Source organism: Vicugna pacos, chromosome 1, assembly GCF_048564905.1.
Source record: "Vicugna pacos chromosome 1, VicPac4, whole genome shotgun sequence".
NCBI lineage: Eukaryota > Metazoa > Chordata > Mammalia > Artiodactyla > Camelidae > Vicugna > Vicugna pacos.
Genome location: NC_132987.1, coordinates 84,552,173 through 84,577,771, shown reverse-complemented (window position 1 = coordinate 84,577,771; position 25,599 = coordinate 84,552,173). Strand labels below are relative to the sequence as shown.

General features: G+C 39.0%; 1 protein-coding gene across 6 annotated transcripts in view; it reads left to right on the top strand.

Annotated features, from left to right (window-relative positions):
* ST3GAL6 (ST3 beta-galactoside alpha-2,3-sialyltransferase 6) overlaps positions 1-25,599 on the top strand; it is a 65,494-nt gene that overhangs the window by 14,286 nt on the left and 25,609 nt on the right. For 3 of the 6 annotated variants that reach the window (XM_072966718.1, XM_015242492.3, XM_072966726.1), the window contains exons 2-4: positions 5,254-5,417; positions 21,280-21,379; positions 23,920-23,997. In XM_072966718.1, coding sequence (XP_072822819.1) covers positions 21,291-21,379; positions 23,920-23,997 — 167 coding nt within the window. In that variant the 5' untranslated portion in view covers positions 5,254-5,417; positions 21,280-21,290. Of the gene's footprint in view, positions 1-5,253; positions 5,418-19,723; positions 19,808-21,279; positions 21,380-23,919; positions 23,998-25,599 lie in introns of all 6 variants that reach the window. The other 3 variants (XM_006208056.4, XM_015242498.3, XM_031672279.2) reach the window with 2 other exon arrangements.

The window sequence follows — 25,599 nt, the reverse complement described above, 5'->3', positions numbered from 1 at the left end:
TCTTCAGTGTGTTTTGTTTTCAACAGGATGGTTATAGGTTCACTTGAACTAGAAATGTTTGAAATACTATATAAATTAAAAATACTATTAACTTCCCCTTTTCAAAGAGTCATAGTATTTTACATATCTAGGTATTTTTATACAACTTGTATTATCCAAGGTTTATGTTTTAGAAAAAAGGCTGTTAAAAGTGATCAATTTTATAAGTATTTCTAGCAATCTGTAAGATTCACTATCTTAGTAAACTGCTTTTTCTAGATTTGAGGGGAAAAAAAGAGTTTTGGCTCCAAAATGACATTTAGATTAGTAATTCTCTGAAAACAACCTAAATGTCTTCTAGTAGGGATTTGTGATGTATTTGGCTGATAGAATACGCTACGAAACTTGAAAGGAATGAACCAGAGCTTTATGTATCAACATGGATGGACCTCAAAATCAGAAATGTAGAGTGAAAAATGCAATTTCAGAATATTATATATTTGTTATGTAAATATCAAACCACTTAAAACAATGTCATGTACCAGATAATGCTTGTGTGTGTGTGTGTGTACATGTGTGTAATAAAAAGGAGACAAATTCACGATAGTTGTTGCCTCTGCGAAAAGAGGAAGAGGGTAGGGAGGGAACAAAAATCTCTATTAGAAAATTCCTGAGAAGATATGGTTCTTTTGTTTATTGGGTCCCTGGGCATTTGCTATATTAATGCTTGGAATTCTCTTAATGTTTTTGTAACGAAAAGATCCCACATAATATTTCCTAGTGAAACGGGTTCCAACTAGGAACCATATATTTATCAAGACTCTGGGGAGTGAGACCGAAGCTATTCTAATACATTCATGCTTCACGATGTCGTTCTGTGAAAAACAGAAGTTTATAGAATGAATCTTGAACGTGAGGTGAGCTCTAAGCTGATCTGGCTCCCAGGAAGCTGTGATGGCTTGCAGGTCCAGAGAAGAGAGCCTGGCGGCAGCCCGCCTCAGGCAGACCCCGGCTTGACACCTTCCAGCTTCTTTGAGGCCTTGAACAAGTTAACTTCTCTAAGCCTCTCAGTTTCCTCATCTGTCAGCACTGATGTGAGGATTCTGAGTCGGTACATGTAGTAGCACTCAACACAGATTAACTGTCATTATTTTCATCCTCACTCCTCTTAGCAGCAGCCCCAATTCTCCCAGTGAACTGTTTACATTCTCACCTCAGAATCTTTGCAAATGTTTCTCTGCCTGGGATGTTTTTCATTTCCACCCTTATGTCATCTGATTGACTCCTCAGAGGAGTAGTCTGTGAGTTCTCTCAAATTCTGCTGAGAAGCTTCCCATCCTTCCCCAGCCTGGGTCACTTTGTGGTCATACCATACCACAGTTGTAATTTAATAATTACCTAAATAGTTATGGCACTGAACGGTATTCCTTACTAGTAATGACAACTACTTGCTAATTTCTGCCTCTTGAATGGTAAACTGTTTTTCTTCACCACTTTATCTTCAGTGTCTAGAGTACGGTCTGGCTTTGGGAAATCAATTATTGACTAAATCAACAAAATTATAGTAGGGATTAAAAACTTTCAGAGTTAATTTTATCAGGAAATGAATTGCCTCCCTTTGCCTAAAGGATTAATTTAGCTGGTATTTGGAAGTAAATCTAGGATTATGTGATTTCATAAAAAGAATATGTATTGCACATGTATCAGTTTATTTGTAATAATAATTATAAGATACCCCAAATTAAGATTTGCAGCATATTTGTCATTTGACTTCAGAGGATCACCTGATGGATAGTAACATAACCATCATCACATTCTTTCATTTACTGTGGGAAGAAGGAAAATTTCCAACACTTGAATCCTAAGATTTGTTATCTGCTCATCTAATTGTTTACACTCAAGCTAACTCACTTTTTTCTTTTACGAATAGCAGTAGAGGAATTAACAAACAGCAAATGAGACTTCTTAAGGTGCAGAATAAACTAGGTCATTCAGAATAAACTGACGTAATAAGTAGCTTGAAAAAAAGGGATTTTGTAAATCAGATGGAATGTTACTCATAACTTTTAAGCAAACTACAAAACAGTAAACCCTTTGGAAGGGGGACTCACAAAATGGGAGGAAAGACAGGAAACTGATTTCTTCTTCGTGGTGGGTTTATTTACTCTGGGAGAGAAACCTAAGAACACTTGAAAATTTGAGGAAGGTCTTTGTGTTTAAATATTAGCATATTTTTCCAGGAAAGGCATCATGTAGCATTTTGAACTGATTGAAAGCATGAATTTATTGGTAAGTAGGGAGCAGTGCAAAATATGAGAAAGAGAGAAACAGACTTTCAAAGCATTGAAGGAGATTTTTATGACCGAGATGGGGTGGTGGGGAGGTGAAATTTCAGGGCTAGGAAAATAATGCAAAGCCCTGCACTGAAAAAGAAAACTACAAATTGCAGCTTTGGGAGTCTTCCCCTGCCACCTTTGGAGACAAATGATTTTGTAACAGAGATCACTGGGAAAAATTACTTTATAGCTATATTTTCCCTTATTCTACCTCTCTTGTTAACTGTAGTGTGCTGAAATCATAAATAACTTCATTTTTAAATGCTGAAGATATATTCATTTATTCCTTCATTCATCAGAACATATTTATCGTGTATAAATTATTTGCCAAACTTGGAGGAAAAATACCCATTTCTTTCTTTTTTTATGGAAGTGCAACATGTATTAAGATTGCACAAAATTAGATATTGCTCAAAAGTATCACCTGGGGGTGTACTGGAAGATACCAAGATACACCTTTTTTGGGGGAAATTTGAAGGTGTGTGCTTGCAAATTTCTGCTAATGACTACTTAACCTATTTATTAACCATCTGCCCCCAAATCAGAGTTGGCAAGTACTTTTGAAGTCATATGGTTACCAGACTGCACTTTGGGAAACACTAGTTTCAATAACATTCCAATGCTTGAAATCAAGCTGCATCCTTGACCCTCAAGACCCACAGTCTTGATCCACAACATTGGCATCACCTGGGAACTTGCTAGAAATGCAGATTCTCAGGCTCCACCCTGACCTACCAAATAAGATTCTTCATTTTTAAAAAAATTTATTTTTTATTGAGTGTAGTGGATTATAGTGTTACTTTCAGATGTACAGCAAAGTGGTTTCATTATACATAATTATATTTTTTTCAGATTCTTTTCCATTATAGCTAATTACAAGGAATTGAATATAGCTCCCTGTGCTATACAGTAGGTCCTTGTTGTTTATCTATTTCATGCATAGTGTGTGTATCTGTTAATCCCAAACTCCTAATTTATTTCTTTTCCCCTTTCCCTTTGGTAACCATAGTTTGTTTTCTATGTCCATGAGTCTGTTTCTGGTTTGTAAATAAAATATGTATCATTTTTTTAGATTCCACATATAAGTGACATCATATGGTGTTTGTCTTTCTCTGTCTGACTTACTTCACTCGATATGATAATCTCTAGGTCTATCCATGTTGCTGCAAGTGGCATTATTTCATTCTTTTTTATGGCTAATACGAATCCACAGTTTAACAAGATGCTCAGATGATGCTGATGGACATTAAAGTTTATTAAGCACTCCGATTCAAATCCCTCCCAAGTGGTTTTTAGAACAGAATGTCTTTAGTAACAGTGACTCACTGTTCAGCAATGCAACCTGTATTATGTTTAGCAACCTAAACATTAGCAAGTTCTTCCTGCTGAGCTCAAAGCTAAGTCCTTGAATATTGCATTCACTGGCCTTGGCCTAACCCCCGGTAGCCTTCAGAACCTCTAATGCCTCTTTTTCATGAAGGCCATTCAGACATGAGGATGGACCATCTTGTTTTCCTTCCTTGATTTAAGCTCCGCCAGGTGTGACTAAATCCCCATCTGCCCAGCTGTTCCTGATGTAACATTGAGGTTTCTTTACCAACCTATTCAGTGTAGGGAATCTTAAAATGACCTTTCCAACCTTAAATTTGTGCTTGCTCCTTTACTGCAGCTGGTAGTAACTAGTAGTGGGTAGAGTTGATGGAAACCCAGGAGTTGCACTTTCTGTACAGTCAAGGAGGATTCTGAGGCATAAATGCATCATTCTCTATGATTTCCTTAGGTTCAAAATTCTGCCTCATGGTGGAGACTTTTATTATAATAATAGCCACTAAAGGGCACTGCTTTGCCTTTCTTCTAACTTCTAAATGCACCAGCTACTTAAGCACTTTAAAAGTGAAATGCATAAGAAAATAGGCATTTTCTGTAAATGTTTAAGAAAAAAATCCCCTGTAATCCACAATTCAGCACACCAACTGGTGTCATTTTCCTCTTTGAGTAACGAGTCACCACACATACATCTAACACAGAGAAACAATCTTCGTGTACTCAGCCTTTTCAGACTTTCTTTACTTGGTAGAATCTAAATATCTTTTCATGTTATTGTATGATTTTCATAATTAAGCATGATCGTTTTCTTATTGTAGGACATTAGCATTCATAAGTGGGTTCGGAAATAAAATATCTGCCATATTTTTGTTAGTTTTGTCTTTTGATATTTGTTTCCTAAGAATTTCTTTAAAAAATAACATTTTCTCCTAACACAAGAAATACAGAGCAGGCAGCTTTTGTTAGTTTGTTTTCGGATCAGGGTTGTTTAGTCTTGGAGAAGAAAAGCTGTAGCAGGAGCAATTTGAGATCTTTTTCAAAATTTTGGGGGGAAAGTGGCCCACTGCACATTCTTAAACTAGCTGCTCTTCTCCCTAACTTCCCACACTTCCTTTTTCCTCGCGTCCTTCTAGATATTTCTGTCCTTGGCCTCCGCCTCTTCCTCCTGTCTCCCTCTCTTCCCTTCCTCTTCAGAGGGTTTTCCAAAGCTACAGCTCCTTCCCTCACCTCTGTGTTGAACAATAAAGCTGTGTGTATGTGTGGAGAGGAGCTGAAAAGGAAGACAGATGGTTCTTTCATTACTGGGTTGCTTTGGATTAATTGAGCTCGATGTTATTTTTGTTTATTTTTTTTTTTTCAAGGAGACTGAGCTGGATCTCATGGAGATCCAGCCATGAGCGACAGTAACGTAATCTGTGCAGCTAGTTTTGCTGTTCGATTTTTTTTGTTTGTTTTTGGTAATTTCAGCATCCTGTCGAACATTTGGGGCAGGGGTCAGTAGGGAGTCGACTAAAATAGTGTTTTCAGTAAAAATTGTTTTTTAACGGCTTAACATTTTTCTCAGGTGGCCGAGCCATGCTTCTAAGCATGCTGTCATTGTGTTTTGTTTCAGTACTTGCAAGTGAAGGAGCAGAACAAGTTTTTTTGTCTGGGATAATTTCTAGTGCAGAGGCTCCAGCAACTTAGCAGACAGCATCCCAAGCCTCTGGCGCCCTTACCACATTCTTCACCCTCAGGAACAGAGGGCCTTTGGGAAACAGATCCCCAAAAGTGCAGGTAAGCAAAGGCAATATGACTGTGGTCTCATACTGCTTCAATGTAAGATTGAACAACTGAAATGTCCTTATGCAGTGTTTCCCTGCTGGCAGGTGACTTTAAAATACCCTCCCCTTCTTTGTATACAGCTGCCTGTTACTTTATCTCCTGCTAGTTTAACCTGTGGCCAAGGGCCAATGAAATTACAGATTATATAACCAATGACTCTTCAGCGTATCCCAAAGTTGAGCTATGAGATTTTTAATTATTGTTTTTATTCTCAGTCTGAATGGGCCTTCTTTGGAACTGTTCTAAACTAATATGGAAGCAAAGAGTAAACCCTGAAGTTAAAACTAGAATATTACATGCATCACAACTAGTACAGAGTGCTGTTAACCAGCTGTGTGAGAGTGAATGCTAGTTCCCTCTTGGTCTTTAAATGCTACAATTAATAATAATTTCATCGAAGTTCCTCCATACAATTTGTAGGCAATTCTCCTTAGTACTTGTGAATCCCATATAAGACACCAATTTATAAGTTTGTTCTGAGAAAGGGCTGGAGCTCAAATGTCCACCAGGAATTAGCTCCACATTTTACCCATGAGTCCATGTGGTCTTTTTGATGTGTTGAGGTTCATCAGAGAACAATTATTCTATTAGCAAATTTGTTACATTACTGTCTTGTTTGGAAATCATTTTGTGAAGGACACTTACTGACTGAGAACATTCTGCTTTAGTGGTGCTGGTGAATTTGGACAGTTAACAATGGTTTTGGAATTTAGTCCTTGGAAATCTCTTAGGTTCTTTATTGTTCACACCAAGATTATTCATGAGTGGATTCAAAGTCCTCTAGTGTCCTGAGCCACTGAGTTTGCAGAGCTCTTGAGCACCGTGAACATGGGCTTGGAGGTAGGGCTGGATCTTCAGGTTTTTACAACCAGAAACATCTTAATTAAATGAAATCTGGACTGTAATCCAGGTTACATTTGTTGGTGATTTGTGGAACTGCCTTTCCTGTCCATCTGTACATTTCCTGACATCAAGAAGTTGGAAATAGTTTGAGTCTTTATATTATAATGTGTAGAGCATGGATTCTGGTGTGTGCCTGGGTTCAAATTCCAGCTCTGCCACTTAATACTTGGGTGTCCTCAGGTGCATTATAACTTCTCTATGCTTTAGTGTTGTCATCTGTGCGGTAGGGACGACCATAGTACCTTTCTTAAAGGGTGATTTTGAGAATTAAAAGAATTAAAAATCTACAGTGTTGAGAGCAGCTCTGTCACATAAGTATTCAGGAAATTTACACTAGTTTTATTTGCATCTGTTGCACTGTTTATTCTTCGACCTCTGTTCTCTAGCCTCGGGCTGACAGATGCTCAACTCTTCATCCTCACCTTGTTAGATGTTGCTGATTGACCCCGAAATTTGCTTCTGAGCCTAGAATACAATATTTGAATCCTTCTCAACATTATAATGGATCCAGATCAGAGTATAAGATGAAAAATACTTGTCAGCTCAGATTATTTGTAAAATTTTTGATTTTATTTCTTGCTTCAAGACATCCATTTGATATGCTGATTGCAAATCAGGGTTATTTGCTTGGTTTTTACCAAGACTCAGCAGTTTTATTATGAAAAGCATAAAAAGGTATGGCTTCTACAGCCAGAAACAGGGTCTAATTCTAAGCTGAGTTTTGCTGATGAATTACTGCTTATCTTGAATATCTTTTGTTTTATATTTAGAAGCAGATGAGTAAGGCTTCCTTTCACAGATACTTTGAAATGTTTAAAGAATGTGCAGAAATGATAATGGAAGCTAAATTTTTGGAGGCTGTTATCACACAGTGTCATGAGTTCTTTAGGATCTTTACCAGGATGTTATGAAGTTAATTTTTTAGTGAAGTCTTGGTATGTGGACGCTAATACTTCATTAGTTTCAAAGAAGAATTAAAAACAAGATTAGGAGTGTCCTGATCACGAGCCAGACGTTCTTCTAAGTGCTTTATATTTATGACTTACATAGCTCTACTAGGTAGTGTCATTAGTCCCACTTTACAGCTGAGGTATAACAAGGTAAAGAACATCCCACGGTCATGCAGCTAGACAGAGGTAGAACTAAGGCTCACACCCAGCGGGTCTGATTGCCAAGCAGGCAACCTTAACGTCTAGTTGTGCTGCTACCTACAAAGAATAAATTGCATGAAGAAGAGGATGAGAAGTAAGATGGAAGGACCAAATTAAAGAAGTCTCTGGTGCCAGGCTAAGTGATTTCATGTGTATTTGGCAGACAATGGGAAGCCGCTCAAGGCTTTCCTGTGTGGTGGGTGACAAAATGAGAGCTGGGCTGGGAGGATTTGATGCCAGTACAGCACGTGGTCGGGTTTCAGGGAAGATAGATTAGAGATCATTACTAGTAGCTGGGAAGTCATGGGTTTAGAAAACAGGATTCAGGCAAGAGCTTGGGAACACCTATGGTTAGGCATGCCGAGGAGGCAGAGGAGAGTCAGAAGCACAGGCAGCAGGAGTGAGACCCAGCCAGGGCAGTGCCACCCAAGGGATGTGTTTCAGGAACTGAAAACTGCCCAAATCAGAGAGAACTGGGAGGAAACAGAGACTAATGGGTTATTATTGTGTACCCACGGTGAGACCGGAATCCTGCTGGAGGAAAATCCACATGAAAATATTCTGCGCTGCCGACACTGCTACTTGCCAGTGAGGTCACCTTTGGCAAGTTATTTTTTCTAAATCCCGTCTGTCTCTTCTGTAATGTGGTGACATAAGACCTTACTCTGCCTAAATGCCCTGACCTCTTGCAGTCTTTCCAGTTCTAAGATTTGTAATTCCTGGTCCCAGTTGTGAGTAGCAATACTTGAAAATGTTGTGAGTGCTTGGCTGGTGATTCACTTGGGCCTTTTGGGCGAATCAGAAGTCCTGGAGGTATAAACGGAGGAGTCCTGTGTATTTGCTCTCAAATATACCAGCGGTGATGCTGGTAGGAGTAGAAGGCTAAGACTGAAAACAATACAGGAGTGCAAACGTCCCGGGAATTTACAGAGACCACAAACATCCCCTAGAATGTGAGGGACATTTTTCTCAAAGCTCCTTATTTTCAAAGAGAGTCTCACTAGTTTATTCAGAGAAAATTCTGTTGGTTGGAAATTTTAAAAGGTCAAGCCCAAAAGAGATAGCCTGGAACTTAGAAAGAGCTTCCAGTTCCTCTCAAACTGTGTGTGTGTGTGTGTGTCTGAATAGCAGGAGTCTAAAATATATTTTTGCTTCCCACAACAGTTAAGCATACTCGTGTTGAAACAGTGGGACTTGGCTCCCTCACCCAACTGTGAGCTCTGCTCCCCATGTCCTGAAGTAGAGTACACACGCGTAATGAGTGCTCAGTGGTAATGGATTCATCCATCCTTACCTCTGTCAGTGATTTGTATTATTCAATGGCGTCAGTGATTTGAATTATTATCAGCAGGGGCTTTTTCCTTTTAATGGAGAGATTGAAGCAAATCTGTCATTCAGAAATAGCTACCAGAGTATAATAGAAAATTTTCATATAAAGTTAGACATTGACTTTATGACCCATAAAAACATATGCACACTCAAAGCCTTCTACTTGAATTTTCAATGTCACTTTGTTTATAATAACCCAAACTGAAAAGAAACCAAATGTTTGTTAGCTGCTGAGTTGATAAACAGGTTGTGGTTATGGTATAGCCATACAATGGAATACAGATTAGCACTGTTGACTGATAAAAAAAATGCACAACTTAAAAGCTGAGCGTTATGTTTTATTTGGTGGCCTTTCTGAGCACCGTAGCCCGGATACAGCCTCTCAGGTAGCTTGAGGAACTGTTCCACAGAGGCGAGGGAGGAGGCAGGATATACAGGAGTTTTTGCTAGGGAAAAAAAATGTAGTCAAACATCAAAAGATTGTTGCTAATACAGACATCTCTGTTAATGATCATAAAATCATGAAAATCTTAGTGATTTTAGTGCTTTCTATGTATGGGAAGATGTACCTGTCTGAGCTTATTGAAGTCATTCCTTTGATGTGTATCTTATTTTTTTTTGGAGGGAGGTAATTAGGTGTATCTATTTTTAGAGGAGGTACTGGGGATTGAACTCAGGACCTCATGCACTCTACCGCTTGAACTATACCCTCCCCCCTTTGCTATGCATCCTAACAACCTGTGGCCAGGATCCTGTTTTTCTCTTTCCTGAATCCCCTCGGGGGCGCCATGGGTGGGTGGGGCGCCATGGCTGCTGTGGCTGATGGCTTGATGGGTTGACTGAAATGGCAGGCAACATTTCTTTTGTCCACAGCAGTAAAAAGGAATTAACTCCTAGCATAAGCAACAACATGGATGGTTTTTTCCCAAAAGCATTATACTAATTGAAATAAGGCAGAAATAAGATACATACTGTATGATTCCATTTATATGAACTTTTAGAGAAAGCAAAGCTGTAGTGATTAACAGATTAGGGGCCAGAGATTAGGGGAAGAGAGTTGGCTGCAAAGAACACGGGGAACTTTGGGGGCTGATGGAAATGTTCGGTATGATTTTGGTGGTTGTCATACAACTATACACATTTGTCAAAACTCATCAAACTCTACACTTAAAAGTGGTGGGTTTCTTTATAAAAATTTTTTACCTCCATAAAATTAATTTTAAAAATTGGCCACACATCATTAACGTTAACTCCTTTCAGGTTGTCTTATCAGTGTGATATTAATATAAGAAATAGAGAAAATTTCCACCCTGGGAGAAGAAATGGGTGTCTGGCAGAAAATATGAATAAACAGTAGGAATATGACAAGTTCCCTTAAAAGCTTCTTTGTGTATTTCAATGAAGCTGAGTTTAAAGGGAGAGATTTTGAAAACAGGAACTTCAGTTCATTTATTTTTAGCATCTAATATAGTGTCCTATTAGCTGAATGATTTTAGTGTGTCCTGCTGTGCTATTAAAAAACAAAATTCTGTTGAAAAGTCATTTCTCTCCCTTTTATATTTTTTGCAGTGAGCACATCCAATTTTCGAGGCAGGATTCGGTCATCTGCTTTAGTAGTGAGGGCTTTGCTTTTATTAGGTGACAAGGTCTGTCTTCATATGCTAAGGTTGAAATCTGGCAAAATCATTGGGTTTTTTTGTTTTTGTTTTGTTTTTTAGTGTCAAATAATCTATAATTCAAAATTAACAGCATTAAACAAGGTAAAGAAGGATATTCTATAATGCCAAAAGCCACAATGTATAATGAAGTAATTAATTACTGTTATAAAGTTCTATGCACAAAACAATATAGCAGCAACTTTAACAAAGCAGAAATTATAGAAGATAAAAGTAAAACCAGATAAATCCACACTAATAATAGGAGAATTTAGAACACTTCCCTCTGACCTAGACAGACTGAGGAGAAAATACCTAGTAAGGATAAAGAAAACCTAAATAAATAATCAATAATGTATACCTAATAGCTATATATCCAGCTCTGTTCCATGATAATATGGTCTATTCCTTCAAGTACATGTAGGTCATTTCTAAAAATAGACTATATTTTAAGTCATAAAGAAAATCTAAATTAATTCCCCAAATAGAAATATTATTAAGAGCAGTCTGACGAGGATAAATAGAGGTTGTGACATGGTATCTCACTGTGGTTTTGATTTGCATTTTCCTAATAATTAAAGAATTGAGCATCTTTTCATGTGCTTATTGGCAGTTTGTATACCTTATTTGGAGAAATGTCTGTTCGGATCCTTTGCCTTTTTTTGTTGTTGTTGTCAGATTCTTTTTCTTTTTTAATTTATTTAAAATGTGTATGCCTGTTGAGAACAAAACTTACAACATTCTCTGGTAGGGTTTTCAACATACATGTAATACTTCAGACAACTATGACATAAAGAATGGAGGATAAATGGATATATATAAATACATATTTATATATATATATATATATTTATATATATATATGGTTTATATGGTTTTAGGCTTGAAATGAAGGGCTAGGAAGTCCAGAAAATAGAGGACCCATGGTGCAGAGATCCTTTGGTAACATGTTTTCATATGATGCATACATGCTGTTAAATCCTTTCACAAAATGTTGACACTTTTAAATGTGTTGTGTAAGGGAAAACATATTTAAATTATTTTAATAGATAACATTTTCCTATATTGCTAAGTTTTATTTTTCCCTTACTTATCAACCTCTTTGTCTGGAATCATTTACAAGAAATATATGAGAATTGGATGATAGAAACAGCAAGGGAGGATGAAGGTCATTTGTAGTAGTATATGCTACCAGAAAAGAACTTTGCTTTCCTGTAACCATAATTTAGATTAAAATTATATAAATATCCACATACTTATGCAAATGAGACAAATACCCAGATAAGTGACCAGTATAAAACTCTTTTTCTGCAGTGAGTTCTCACAAGAAAAGAGATACCAAGAAATTGTAATTAATCCTAGACAATTATCTTAATTCTCCAGTTATCACTTTTGGAAACAGACTCAGAAAATGTTAGTATAAAAATATAATGAAAACAGTCTTCAAACTTTTTTAAAAAATTTACATGTATATACTGTTCATTGTTTCTAAGAACAGTTAAGAGCTTTAGCTTTTATACTAGTTATCAAGGGAATAAAGCCTACCACAAAATAAGAATCAACAGAATACAGTGATCCATTCATAAAGGACAGTCAAATGTACTTACACATATTCAAGAAATCAGTTATCTAATCTGTAAATAATAAATAGTTCATTTGTATTTTTTTTTTTAGATTCCACATATAGTGACATCATACAGCATTTTTCTTTCCCTTTCTGGCTTGCTTCACTTAGAATGATGATCTCCAGGTCCATCCATGTTATTGCAAATGACATTATTTTATTCTTTTTTATGACTGAGTAATATTCCATTGTGTGTGTGTGTGTGTGTGTGTGTGTGTGTGTGTGTGTATACACATACATATATATACCACATCTTCTTTATCCAGTCATCTGTTGATGGACATTTGGGTTGTTTCCATGTCTTGGCTATTGCAAATAGTAGTGCTGTGAACATCGGGATGCATGTGTCTTTTTGAATTATATTTTTCTCTGGGTATATGCCCAGGACTGGTATTGCTGGATGATATGGTAAGTCTATTTTTAGTTTTTTAAGGAACCTCCATACTGTCCTCCATAGTGGCTGCACCAGTGTACATTCCCATCAACAGTGTAGGAAGGTTCCTTTTTCTCTACACCCTTTCCAGCATTTATTGTTTGTAGACTTTTTAATGATGGCCATTCTGGCTGGTGTGAGGTGGTATCTCATTGTAGTTTTGATGTGCATTTCTCTAACAATTAGTGATGCTGAGCATCTTTCCATGTTCTTGTTGGCCATCTGTCTGTCTTCTTTGGAAAGACGTCTATTTAGTTCTTCTGCCCAGTTTTTGATTGGGTTGCTTGTTATTTTGGTATTAAGGTGTATGAGCTGTTTGTATATTTTGGAAATTAGTCCCTTGTTGATCACATCATTTGCAAATATTTTCTCCCATTCTGTAGGTTGTCTTTTCATTTTTTGATGGTATCCTTAGCTGTGCAAAAGCTTTTAAGTTTAATTAGATCCCATTTATTTATTTTTGCTTTTGTTTCCATTACTCCAGGAGCTGGTTCAAAAAATAGATTGCTGTGATTTATGTCCAAGAGTGTTCTGCCTATGTTTTCCTCTAGGAGTTCTGTAGTATCTGGTCTTACATTTAAGTTTTTAATCCATTTTGAGTTATTTTTATATATAGTGTTAGAGAATGTTCTAATTTTGTTCTTTTACAGGTAGCTGTCAAGTTTTCCCAGCACCACTTATTGAAGAGACTGTCTTTTCTCCATTGAATATTTCTTGCCTCCTTTGTCATAGATTAATTGGCCATAAGTGCGTGGGTTTGTTTCTGGACCTTCTATTCTGTTCTGTTGATCTGTGTGTCTGTTTTTGTACAAGTGCCATACTGTCTTGATTACTGTAGTTTTGTAGTATAGTCTGAAGTCAGGGAGTGTGATTCCCCCAGCTCTGCTCTTCTTTTTCAAGATTATTTTGGCTATTCAGGGTCTTTTATGTTTCCATACAAATTTTAACATTTTTTGTTCCAGCTCTGTGAAAAATGTTGTTGGTAGTTTGATAGGGGTTACACTGAATCAGTATATTGCCTTGGGTAGTTGGCCATTTTAACAATATTGATTCTTCCAATCCAAGAACAGTATCTCTTTCCATTTGTTTATGTCATCTTCAATTTCTTTCATCAGTGTCTTATAGTTTTCAGAGGACAGGTCTTTTGCCTCCTTGGATAGGTTTATTCCTAGGTACTTTATTCTTTTTGGTGCAATAGTAAATAGTATTGTTTCCTTAATTTTCTTTTCTGCTATTTATTGTTAGCATATAGAAATGCAACTGATTTCGGTATATTAATTTTGTATCCTGCAACTTTACCAAACTTGTTGATGAATTCTAGTAGTTTTCTGGTCGCTTGTTAGGCTTTTCTACAGTATCATGTCATCTGCAAACAGTGACAGTTTTACTTTTTTGTTTCCAATTTGGATTCCTTTTATTTCTTTGATTGGCTAGGACTTCCAAAACTATGTTGAATAAAAATGACGAGAGTGAGCATCCTTGTCTTGTTCCTGATCTTAGAGGAAATGCTTTCAACTTTTCCCCATTAAGTATAATGTTAGCTGTGAAGCATTGGTTTTTTTGAAAGACTGTAAGAGGTGTGTGTGTGCATGTAGGAATTAGCTGCACATCATTGTATTAGCAGAAGAATTGGTTCCAGGGAGAGAGAAGTTAATTATATATATTCTTCTGGTGTGCACAAAGAAAAAAAAAACTATGTATTTAGGAATCAGCCAGAATGTATACATTTGGTCCTATTCATTGAAACTATGCAAATAGCTTTTGTGGGGGTGGTGGAGGAGTTTACATAAATTAAATTATAATTTTCTATTAATTTACTTAGTAATCAGATTTTTCCCCTTAATTTGATTAAATAGCAGTAGCTGAGAACTTCAGGTTTAAATTTGGCTTTGTCAGGTGGTGTAACATTGCAGAATACTTAATTTTATGTGGGCTAAGTCTTTATTTTTTAATTATGGCCTATTGAGAATTTTCAGATCCTTCTAGCAGAAATCCCATCAACCAGACTACTAATTCCTTAAGACTTATCTCTTTAATTGTGAAATGAATAGTTTTTCATATTACAGTGTTTGTAAGTAAGTATATTAATAAATGCATGTATTTAATGTGTATCATTTCCTTGCTTAAAAAAGGTTCATGCTGTTACAGTTAAAAAAAATACAGTAGATACAGTTTCCTATAATGTACAATTTAAAAGTTTCCCACAACATACAATTTTAAAACCCAGAAAGCTCTCTTGCGTGGGGATGATAGCAACCCTGTTTTCATCATCATGTGTGAAAGGGGCTTAGTGCGGTGCTAGGCATTTTGTAGGTACTTAATGAAGGGTGCTATTGTTTACATGATCATCAACACTGGAGCTCCTTGGTAGATAACGAGGTTACCAGACACATTTGGATCCTGCCATTAATAATAGGAACTATTACTTAAAAGAGGGGTAATAAATGAGTTAAAGAGGCCAGAGGCCTTTACATCCATGGCAGTGAGGTCCTGTGTGTCTCCTTGCAGGCTTGGGCTATATGGTGGTGGATAGGGCTAGGAGGCTTAGGGGACCCATGGTGCTAAAACTGAGATGTTAGTGCGTAAGTAGAGCTAGAGCTAATGCTCACGGGGGTATGTGATTCCAGAGGAGTCGTAAGCTGATCAATAACTACAAAGAGGAAGGAAAGTAAGATGTGAGATCTGTTGCCGAGTTCAGACGGTGCAGGGCATGTGTCAGTGTGAGCAGAGAACTGATGGAGACCTGAATGGAGAAGGGCCTCTCCCAGGGCTGAATGGAAACAAGCTGTCAGCAGGCCCACCTGGTAAGATTCTGGACGTGAGCCTTGAATGGGGGAACCCAGCTAAGGGGAAACTGTGGCTGAAATCCTGCCCACACCAAAATAAGTGCCCACGGGGCTGTGTGGAGGCGAGGATGAGGGGACGGAGTCCTTTTCTAATGTGCACAAAGATGCAAGTTGTTGAGCAGTTTTGTTGAGCAGCTGGGGGAGAGAGGAGACCGAGCAGCAGCAGAGCAAGACATCTGTCACTGAGGAAGCGGAGGGTCTCAGGGGACAAAGTGGATAAGGACGTGGCTTAGGATCCTAGTTACTAAAGTATTGAAAGTTTGGTTGCAGAGTTGCTGGGGTGGCCGAGAGGGAGAAGTAGACCTTGAAAAACTAGGATGTATGTAATTCAGGGACCCGGCAACAAGAACTCGAGTCTGCTGAATGAGGTTAATGTGGGCTCATTGGGAACTTGACCAAACTGTTGAGCTGCTACTCAAGGGCTTCCCAGGCTCCCTTTCCTTTGGGCCAGCGATTGGGGTGGGGCGGAGCCTACAGGAGGGCATTGGAGATGTCTGAGGCCAGGTGTAGAGGCCATCGGGTGTGGAGCGGCCAGGCAGGCTGGGTGCATCTGTGTGTGCAAGGGTATTTCTTCCCTGGAGTCGTATGATACTGAGTTACCCACAGTGTTTTTGGGCTTGGCAAATAGAATGATGTTTCTAGAATTATTGCTGAATGTATGCTTCTTTCTAGCTGGTTGTTGGAAAAAACAAATCCCCTTTGGTTTGAACAAGCTTTAGGAGAATCTAAAAATAAAAATCTGACCATTTTCAAGTGTCATTCAAGTGTCATAGGGTTTTTGTTTTGTTTTTTTTAAGCAATGCTGTTATGGTCACTTGAGGGGCTCAAGAATGTGCTTTGAAATAAGAACCCTCCAGTTTGATTCTTCTGCATATTGAGGTTTGAGAATCACTGCTCTAGGGACACTCAAAGGAATGGAGAAAAAAATAATGGATTTCCTGAAATCCAGAGAAATGGGTTGAGGAAAAACAAGGTTGTGAGTAAGAGGGTTTTATTTCAACACAGTCTGTGGCTATCAACTTTCTCTCCCTTGCACCGACTCCTAGAATTTATGCTGCTTAAGGAGCTGGTGGGATGGACACATTAGACATTCTGTAATGTTTAGTCCGGTATCAGAAGGCTAGACCTGCGCCTGAGTGTAAAAGCTCCCATCCGGAGTGCAGCAGCGCAGGGCGTGGGCTCGGGGATGGTAGATACAGGTCTGAGTCAGCTCAGGAAAGTCACCGCTCCTCTCAGAGCTTCGGTTTCCTTATCTGTGAAATGGGAATTGGAAGTTTACTCTTTCCCTCCCAGGGCGGTCGTGAGGATGACGTGAGATACTACACCACAAGCCTTTATCAGAGATTATGATTCTAATCAGCCATTATCCATTGGGCATTTGCCATGTGCTGGGCATTTGGGGTAAAAAATTAATACAAAGCATCTAGTTATGGGATCTGTAACTACATTCAGAGACTATCTACTGAGCATCTGTGTGACAGGTGTTGTTAGAAGTAAGGTAATAAATAAATGGAAATAAAATGATGGACAAGTCCTGCTCTCACAGAGCTTGCCATCTAGTGTCTAGTGGGATAATTACTGTAATATCTGTTACCGTCTCTGTATTTCAGTAAATGTTATTTTTTTTTTTCTCCATGGTTCTCTTGAGTGTCCTAGAGCAGTGATTCTCATACTTGAGCACCCATAAGAATCAGACTGGGTGGGAGCTTCTTTCAGCGCATGTTCTGGAGCCCAGAGACACACAGGTGAATTAGGGGTTCAGAACTGTGCACTTTAATAAGCCCCCAGCTGGCGTGGACCCCCAGACCTGCCACCCTGTCCCCTTCACCCAGGTCTGAACTTACCCTTTTGGAATGCTGGCCACCACGGTCAGGAAGTTACACATGAGACTTCTGTCTTTCTAGTTCCTCTCCTGGCTTTTGTCTTGATAGACAGGATGACACTAGGAATAGAACTGTGAGAAAGAAATGGTCAGGCTTTAGTCTGTTTTTGTCTGTTAGACTGTGTGAACTGAGACAGCTCAACCTCAGAACCTTTCAGCTCCCTCGTTCGTTAAGATCATCCCCGCACGTTGATTTATCAAGCTGGTTTTGAATCTTAAGTAAAGTGATGGCTATACAAGCATTTATGAATTTATAAAATGTGCTTTTATTATTAAAGAGAAGGAAAAACTGTTGCCAAGATTGAGCTCACTTTGGTATATGTAGATTATTCATACTTTGGGTTACGTATCATCATTTGAGAAGAAATACATATTTGGTCTCTGCCAGTGAGTCCTGCCCACCCTTGATGCCCTGTGCCACACTTAAATGCATGATTGCTTTATGACTTGCAGTTTATAAAGGATGTTTTAAGGACCCTGGTCTTAGTAGCAGCCCCATCCAAGAAGCTGGTATGTTTCATTTAATGTCAAGACCATGAAACTTGTTTGTTTTAGTAATTGAAGCTATGTTGAAGGGACCTTCCCCACCCCACCCAACCTTTAAAACAGGCACTCGATGTTAAATTCTAACTGGTTTTCCTTTGAAATCTTTGGCTCAAAGCAAAATGGTTATTTCATCCATAGAATTAAAATTAGAGAATTCATTTGTTTGTGAAAGTTTTTCCTGTGAGCAAGCAGAGGAACTCCACGTGTTTATCACAAGGATATCCTGGCTGGCCCTGGGTGACGTTGCAACTGGAATGTGGCTGCCTGGAGTTGCCTGGGGCACGTAGAGAGTGGCAGAGCTGAAACCTCTCACACGGTGTATGCAGTGGCTCCTCCAAGAGAAGGTTCATTTTACTTTCTGAGGACAAAAAGAATAGTGTTTTCTCACACTTCTTTGTTTTCAGCTAAGCCACAAGTGGGTGAATGAAAAACAGTAATTCACTCATACTTCTGTGCTCTGTAAAATAATACATAAATTTCTCAAAGAATGTGTTTTGAGGGACAGATAAGCAAATTGAGTTGTAAATCCTGAGTTCTTTCTCTAGACCCCCACGTGCTGTCTTCAATGTAAATATGTTTTGAAACATTGCTGACAGTGATAAGTGGCTTCCTTGTTGGGTATTCGCAAAACTGGTCTTATTCTGGGTAGAGTCTTAAACATATTTAATTCGAGTATTTAAGTAGGTTGTTTGGTGACTCTTTTGGCCCGTGGTAAAGGTCTTCTAGGGCAGTCTTGTGCCTGACATCAGTAATTTCCAAAACTGTCTCGGTACAAGGCTAACTTGGGGTTCTAGGACTCCCTGGGTTGCCAAACACCCCTGATGTCTGAGACCGTCAGCGTGTACAACCAAAAAGGCTTAATTACGGTGTATTTTCAAAGGAGTCACAGGGTACAGAAAGAATTCGACTGTGTTCTTTGGATTCTTTTATATTTATCCTCCATTCATGTTTGCCTGACACCTGTATAAAAAAACAAAACCAAAGCATTCTGCCGAGGCCAATTCAGTCAAAGGGAGGAGCCACACCCCGTCCACACGGCTCCCTGTGTCCTGTCAGCATGGAGCGTGGACCATGGACTCTGGCCAAAGTGTGTAATATTTTCACTTCTCTCACGCGTGAAAGGGAAGAAACAAAAAGCTAGCCCTTGTTGGACGTGTCACGAGGGCCAGGCTCTGGCTGGCTGTCTTGTTGTCTTTGTTTCCTCAGTTAAGCACTTTCAGTGATGCATCCAACTTCCCAAACTCCTCACTGTCTCAGACTTGTACTCTGATCATCCCAAACCTTAATTCTCTCCATTACTTGGATTTTACCAATTATTTCTCAGAAAAACACAGTATCATACTTTTTTTTAACCCACTAATGATCATGCAATTTATTTCTTGCATTTTACTGAGAAAAATTTAAGGTGATTTTTAAAGTCATGCATAATACATCAAGACATACACTTTTTATTTTTTATGTTTTGGGGTGGGGGTAATTAGATTTGTTTGTTTATTTATAATGGACAGCACTGGGGTTTGAACCCAGGATCTCGTGCAGGCTAAGCACACACTCTACCACTGAGCTATCCCCTCCCCAAGACAGACATTAGAAATGTGAGGAAGACAGAACAAAGTGGGAAGGGAAGCACGAGCTTGAGGTGGCCATGTGTCCCTTCCGTGCTGTGCTCCTTTGCCAGCGAAAGACGCTGACCTTTCTGCCACAGCCACGCGCAGTCGCATCTCCTGTGAGGCCCGTGAGAATGTAGCACTGGCTGCATCGAGTCTCCCTTTGTCTTTCTCAAACCCGTGCATTTTACTGTGTAGAGGAAAGCACAGCTGGCTTTAGTTTTAGAAAACAAACAACCATGAAATACACACACTCATTCAGCACATATTTTTGTGTCATAGGTTATGCCGGACGCCCATCACTTTGGCTAATCAGCCTAATAACCGAAACTGCTGTGTGCTTTCACTTGTCACTTGTTGGCAAAGGTAAAATGATGGACCTAAGGTCCGCCAAGCCAGGAATTATGAGGACTTGGGCCCCGATTCATGTCTTCTGATTTCTCACCCGTGTTGACCCTCATGGGGATTATATCCACTAAATTAGAAGCATGTGTAAAGTCTGCTGGTTTAATGCATTCATTTACTTCCTCCTGACTACAGTCATTTCCAATTAGTATATAATAGTGGCATGTGGGGGCGGTGGCGGCCTTAATAGCAGTGAGGAGCAGCAGCTGACAGCAAGGGAGGCGACACTGCGGGATTGTCACTACAGCTTAGGGGTGCTTCCAAACAGCCCACACCCTCCTGAGCTCCAGAGGGTCTCAACTCTAAGGGAGCCCAGAACAATTACGACATTCATTACGAGGTCCTCACACCATCAAGGAGAGCTGAAATTATGTTTAGTACACTCTACTTAAGACAATGGAGTGCTTTAAGAATCTAACCAGACTCACACGGTCTACACTGCATTGCCCCATTTGAGGTTAAGAGATACGGGCAGGAGTGAGTGGAGTGATACCTTCATGTGTCTTGATGAATCAGAAACTCGACAAGAGATGCACAGAAATAGTATATCTGTTTAAGTAACATGCAGTGAAATAGAAGGTCTAGTATAGAAACATACTAAATTTGTGTTTGGCATTTAGTTACAAATGGAAGTGAGAACATTTATTTCTGCCTTTGAAGCAGAAGTGGGAACTAAACAAAATGTTTTAGACTATTAAAAATATATTTTGTAAAGAGGCTTTTTGTGCATTTGTTTTCTAGAGAAGATTGTGTCCATTTTTTGGTCGATTGATAAATGTGCAGTGAACTATACTGTCCATTTAATATAAAAACAAGCAAAAAATTAGCTAAATTTACCTATGCCGTGATATGGTACATCTAAAAGTATATAAAAGTTGAGAATGTGTGAAGTATTTTTTTGAGGGGGGAGGTATTTTTTAGCAACTTTGTTTCTCTAATTCTTTCAAATTGGGAAAAGGACTTTTAGCATGGATAGCATTTAAGAATCATTTCAAGCACTGGTGAAGCAAAATGTTTATATTTTAAGGTGTAGATTCACTTTCTTTTGAGAGAGACAATAGATATTTTTTAATATTTCTGAAAAAAGGTTTTGGATATTGATTAGATAGGTAAAATTTTGTTCCAAATGAAATTTTTTTCTTACCTAACATGGGAAGGTAGTACGGAAGCCATTAGCTTTGAAACATTGGAACTGCTTATTGGTCTAAACATGAATTGCGTTGTGTTGATTAAAGAGGATGAGGAGAAACAGAAGAAAATGTTCTCTTTTTGACAATTTAGTGGGTGTTTCCAAAATAATTGGCTTCCATCAGTTTTTTCTACTCTCTCTCTGCCTCTCTCTTGTTCATTCACTGATGCTTGTACGTAAGACGTGTGAATCCATCTGTGTAACAGTCTCACTGTTCCTTTGGCCTTCGTTCCTTGTGTTTCAGGTGGGCCAGCCATGAGAGGGTACCTTGTGGCCATCTTCCTGAGTGCTGTCTTCCTCTATTACGTGCTGCACTGTATACTATGGGGAACAAATGTCTACTGGTAAGTTTCATTTTTGCTGTTTAAAAATGAGTCTAAAACTAGTCTTTAACACAGACATGCGAATTATGTTAGAGGGACCTGTTAAAAAAAACCAGCCTGTAATGCTTTGAACCTTGTCTAGCTTTCCCATCATAAATTGGGGTTATACCGTTCTAATACCCTATACATTGCATCTAACAGCTTAAAACCTGATAAGCGACACCATCTTTTTCTTGACTCTTTAGTGAAGCAGGGGTGCTGACCATCATAACATTCTTCACTTACAGTATTTCATCTTTTGAATTGATGGAGTCATTCTTGGACTCAGTGATACTTGATTCTTAAAGCCTAAAATGCTAGAAGAGACTGTTGCTAAAATATAGACGCTGCTATGGTTTCCTTTGTTTAAAAAATATTTGGTGAATAGTGACATAGGTACATTTTGAAACCACTTTGACTTGAAATGTCATGTCTAAAATTGGAAGAGGTGCAAGTAGTTTTATTGCAGAGAAAACTTCTTTAATAAACTTCTTGTCCTTTTCCCTGTTGTCAGTCCTTTGGTGAGGAATACAGTTTTGATGGCCTTTAAATCCTGAATGGGTGCTAGTACATGACATCACAGTAAACCAGGTAACAACCTCCTGTCTTAGGAAAAAGTTCAGTACTTTCTGCCACTGTTTCAAGAGAAGATCCTAGAGCATGTTTCTAGGGTTTTTTGTTTTTTAGTTTTTTTTTGCTTTGTTTTTGTTTTAACTAGATGATAAAATAAATGGATGCTTTTGTATTTCATTTCATCATTGGTTGACTGAAAAATCATTGTAATGCTCTTCATGGACTGAAGGAAGACAAATGGTTACTGGAAAAACCCAATGCCAGGTGGATGGATTTGGCCCTAAATTTTGAGGCTTTAGATTTAAATATTGAGCTAGAGGTCTTAGAAGTCTGGTTATACATCATATGAGGGTTCTACCACAGGCATCTCTGCCTTCACCTCTGCCACATCCTGTCTCTGCCCCACACTTAGTAACGGAAAATAAGAGCAGAAGAGAAAACACAGGGTTTACTAGATGGCTACTTCCGCACCAATCCTGTCTTGTCATGGAGAAATGATAAAGAAGACAAAGAAAAGGGTCTGAATTCAGCGCAGTTTTGTCCTCAGAATTTGAGGAATGTTCGTGTCACTCCTAAGCTAACAAGTTACTCCAATCACAGAAAGTCTCGTGGGAAATTACCTCGGATGCATGTTTGTGCTGTGAAATTGCTTCCTTAAAACTATTTAAAACAGATATTTGTCTTTTTTTTTTTTAAAAAAAAAACGCTCAAAGTTTGTCTTCACAGTATCTCAAAACAGTTTTTTTTTTAACATTTTTTATTGAGTTATAGTCATTTTACAATGTTGTGTCAAATTCCAGTGTGGAGCACAATTTTTCAGTTATACATGAACATACACATATTCATTGTCATTTTTTTTTTGGTGTGAGAAAATAGTTTGTTTTTTAACAACCTTAGAAACCAAGTAATATACTTGGTTTTTTTCTCTGAATATAATTTGGTTTTTATGGCTTGGTGTGCTGGTCCCCATATTTATATACATTTCTTACCTATAAATCAAGAGACATTTTTGCCATTTGGGGTATTTACAAAAGATGTGTCTCTGCATAAGAACTTAGCCTCGTGGTTCAGGAACCTAGCAGTTCTAACTGGGGATTTTGTACCAAAAAAGGGGAGTGGGGTGGGGAACTGAATCTATCCATAAACGGTTTGGGCTATTTCTTCCAGTTTGAGCCCTGTGAGTATAGAAGAAAACTGATTAGTTTTCTTTTTTAGATTAATTCTCCACACAGTTGATGGTCACTAATACATTCTTATCAAGCTGTTTTCCTCTTTCCCGGCTGAGCCTAGATCTCCTCCCTCCTCCCCCCGCCCCCGTCCCCTCATTTATTTTCATTGTATGTTCTGTCCTGTTCCACAATACCCTTTTAAATTGTGGAGACAAGTGCTGCATTCAGGAGACACACAAACACCAAACACCAACCTGTGCCAACAACAGAGGAGAGTCAGATATGGCTCTAAATGGTGTGATTCGTGGAGTCCCCAGATCGCCAGCAGGGGCTGTGGCATCTGCTGAGGGCAGTGTCTCTGTGCTGTTTACTGGATGCACGTGGGGACGCCTACCGCCAGCAGAAGCTGGGTGCATTCGGGCTGAATCGGATTTGTCAGGCTTTCGGGAACTTCTGAAACATGAGCCCGGTGGTGCCTTCCACAGTGTTGTTGTCCTGGTTCTTCTCAAAGGGTTCTTTTGAGTCACTGCCCTTTGAACCCCTTCTGGGTCACTTATCACCTCAGCCTTCTCCACTCTCTCTTGCTTTGCATCCATGAATCCTCAGATGTGTCCAGGACTTGGCAAAGGTCCTGTCATACCTCAGGGGCCACATGAGGATGTTTGTTCCCGGTCTGAGAGGCCTCTCAGCTGGGGCACCACGGGGGTTCCTGGGGCTTTTGGTTTGTTTTGGGCGGCTGCCTGGTTCTGGTTTCTGACTGATGCTGTTTTTGTCTCACAGGGTGCCACCTGTGGAAATGAAGCGGAGAAATAAGATCCAGCCTTGTTTATCAAAGCCAGCCTTTGCCTCTCTCCTGAGGTAAAAATATGAAAGAAATTGTGGCACACAAAATGTTCGAAATGTGTTTCTAATCATTTTCCACACTTTTTTTTCCATGCAAATCTTAGCAGTATAAAGTTGACACCCTGTATTTAAGAAGAGCTTGAATATCCTGTGTGTTTTTATTTTTTTTACTTTTTATTTTTTTTCAGTGAAGGTACTGGGGATTGAACCCAGGACCTCATACATGCTAGGCATGTGCTCTACCACTGAGCTATACCCACCTCCCCTGTGTCTCTTTGTGCTTTTAGTCAGAGCTCTACATATATTTTGAGAGAAGACGTTGAAGAACTCAGGCCAATATTCTTTTCAAAGAAGTGATTGTAGACAGGTCTGTTTGTGTTTAATCATAAAAAAAAGTGAATGGTCCTTTAGGGGTTTATTTTCCCGTCTGGTTCCCATGTTATTGTCCATTCTTACTGTGTTGTGGTTTCTTCTCCCTTGCCTCTAGATTAAACTTTACAGTAGAAATTTGCCTTTCACAGACTTTCAGTGAACTCCACAGAATGTAAATAATGGTTTTCGTTATGGTTGTCAGGACTGGTAGAGAATTTACTCTCCCATCCTCCAGTACGCTTTTCCTCTGTCACCCCATCTTTGGCGGATCGCTGGCGAAAGTGTTTCCAGATAAATAGAAATAAATGACAGTTCTGGTCTGGGCATGTTGAATTGTGTAAAACACAGACGAGCGTTTCAGCATTTTATCGACTAAAGATCACAAATTCACCTTTTCTTCTCTTACTGTCTTTTCTTACATCACCGCACCTTTCTGTGACTGGTTCTTTCACTTTCGGGTCTACAGGTCCCTTCAGAATCAGCCAGTCCTCCGCAGAACGGCAGACACATGAACTGCTTTTGCACGTGGCTGCAAGTGTGCTGTGGCGGCTTGTAGCTTATCCCCGGCTGGGTGTCCAGTTAGGACTGCTGCAAAATGAGAAGCTTTTTCTTTCTTTTTTTTTTTTTAACCGTAACACATAGTAAGAAACACATTTTACTTTGGAATTTAGTATGCATACATATTTATAATGAATAACAAAGGCATTTTACCCTTCCTACTCCAGACACCCAGTATTCTCTTCTATCACTTTTTTAAAATGTGCGGCTCGTGACTTACAGAACTGATTTCATGAGCCACCTCTGGGTTGCAGACTGCGGGTTTTACAGCACTGCTCTAGAATCAAGGTACTCTTCAGCTTTAGAGAAAATAGATATTTCCTTTCTGAGAAAACCCAGAAGGTCTAAAGTATTCATGGAAGGTTGCCCAGCAGTTGAAGTGACCAGCAGATGCCCACTGGTCACGTGACCCGTATCCTCAGGAGGCGGGGCTGTCTCCTCTGCCAGTAGCCGTCAGGAGAAGCTCTGCTGGGAAACTGGAAAGTGTTACTTGCAGTGCTATGAAGAGGACATCTTTCCTTAACATTGAACTTGAGTATGATCTCAGCTTTGTCAGGTGTGGGTTAGTGGCTCCAGATAATAGTTACTTCAGTTTTCACAGCTTCAGTTTCTTTATCTTGTCAACCGAAAAAGTGCACAACCTAAAAGCTGAGAATTCGGTTTTGTTTGGACATCTTACTGAGAACT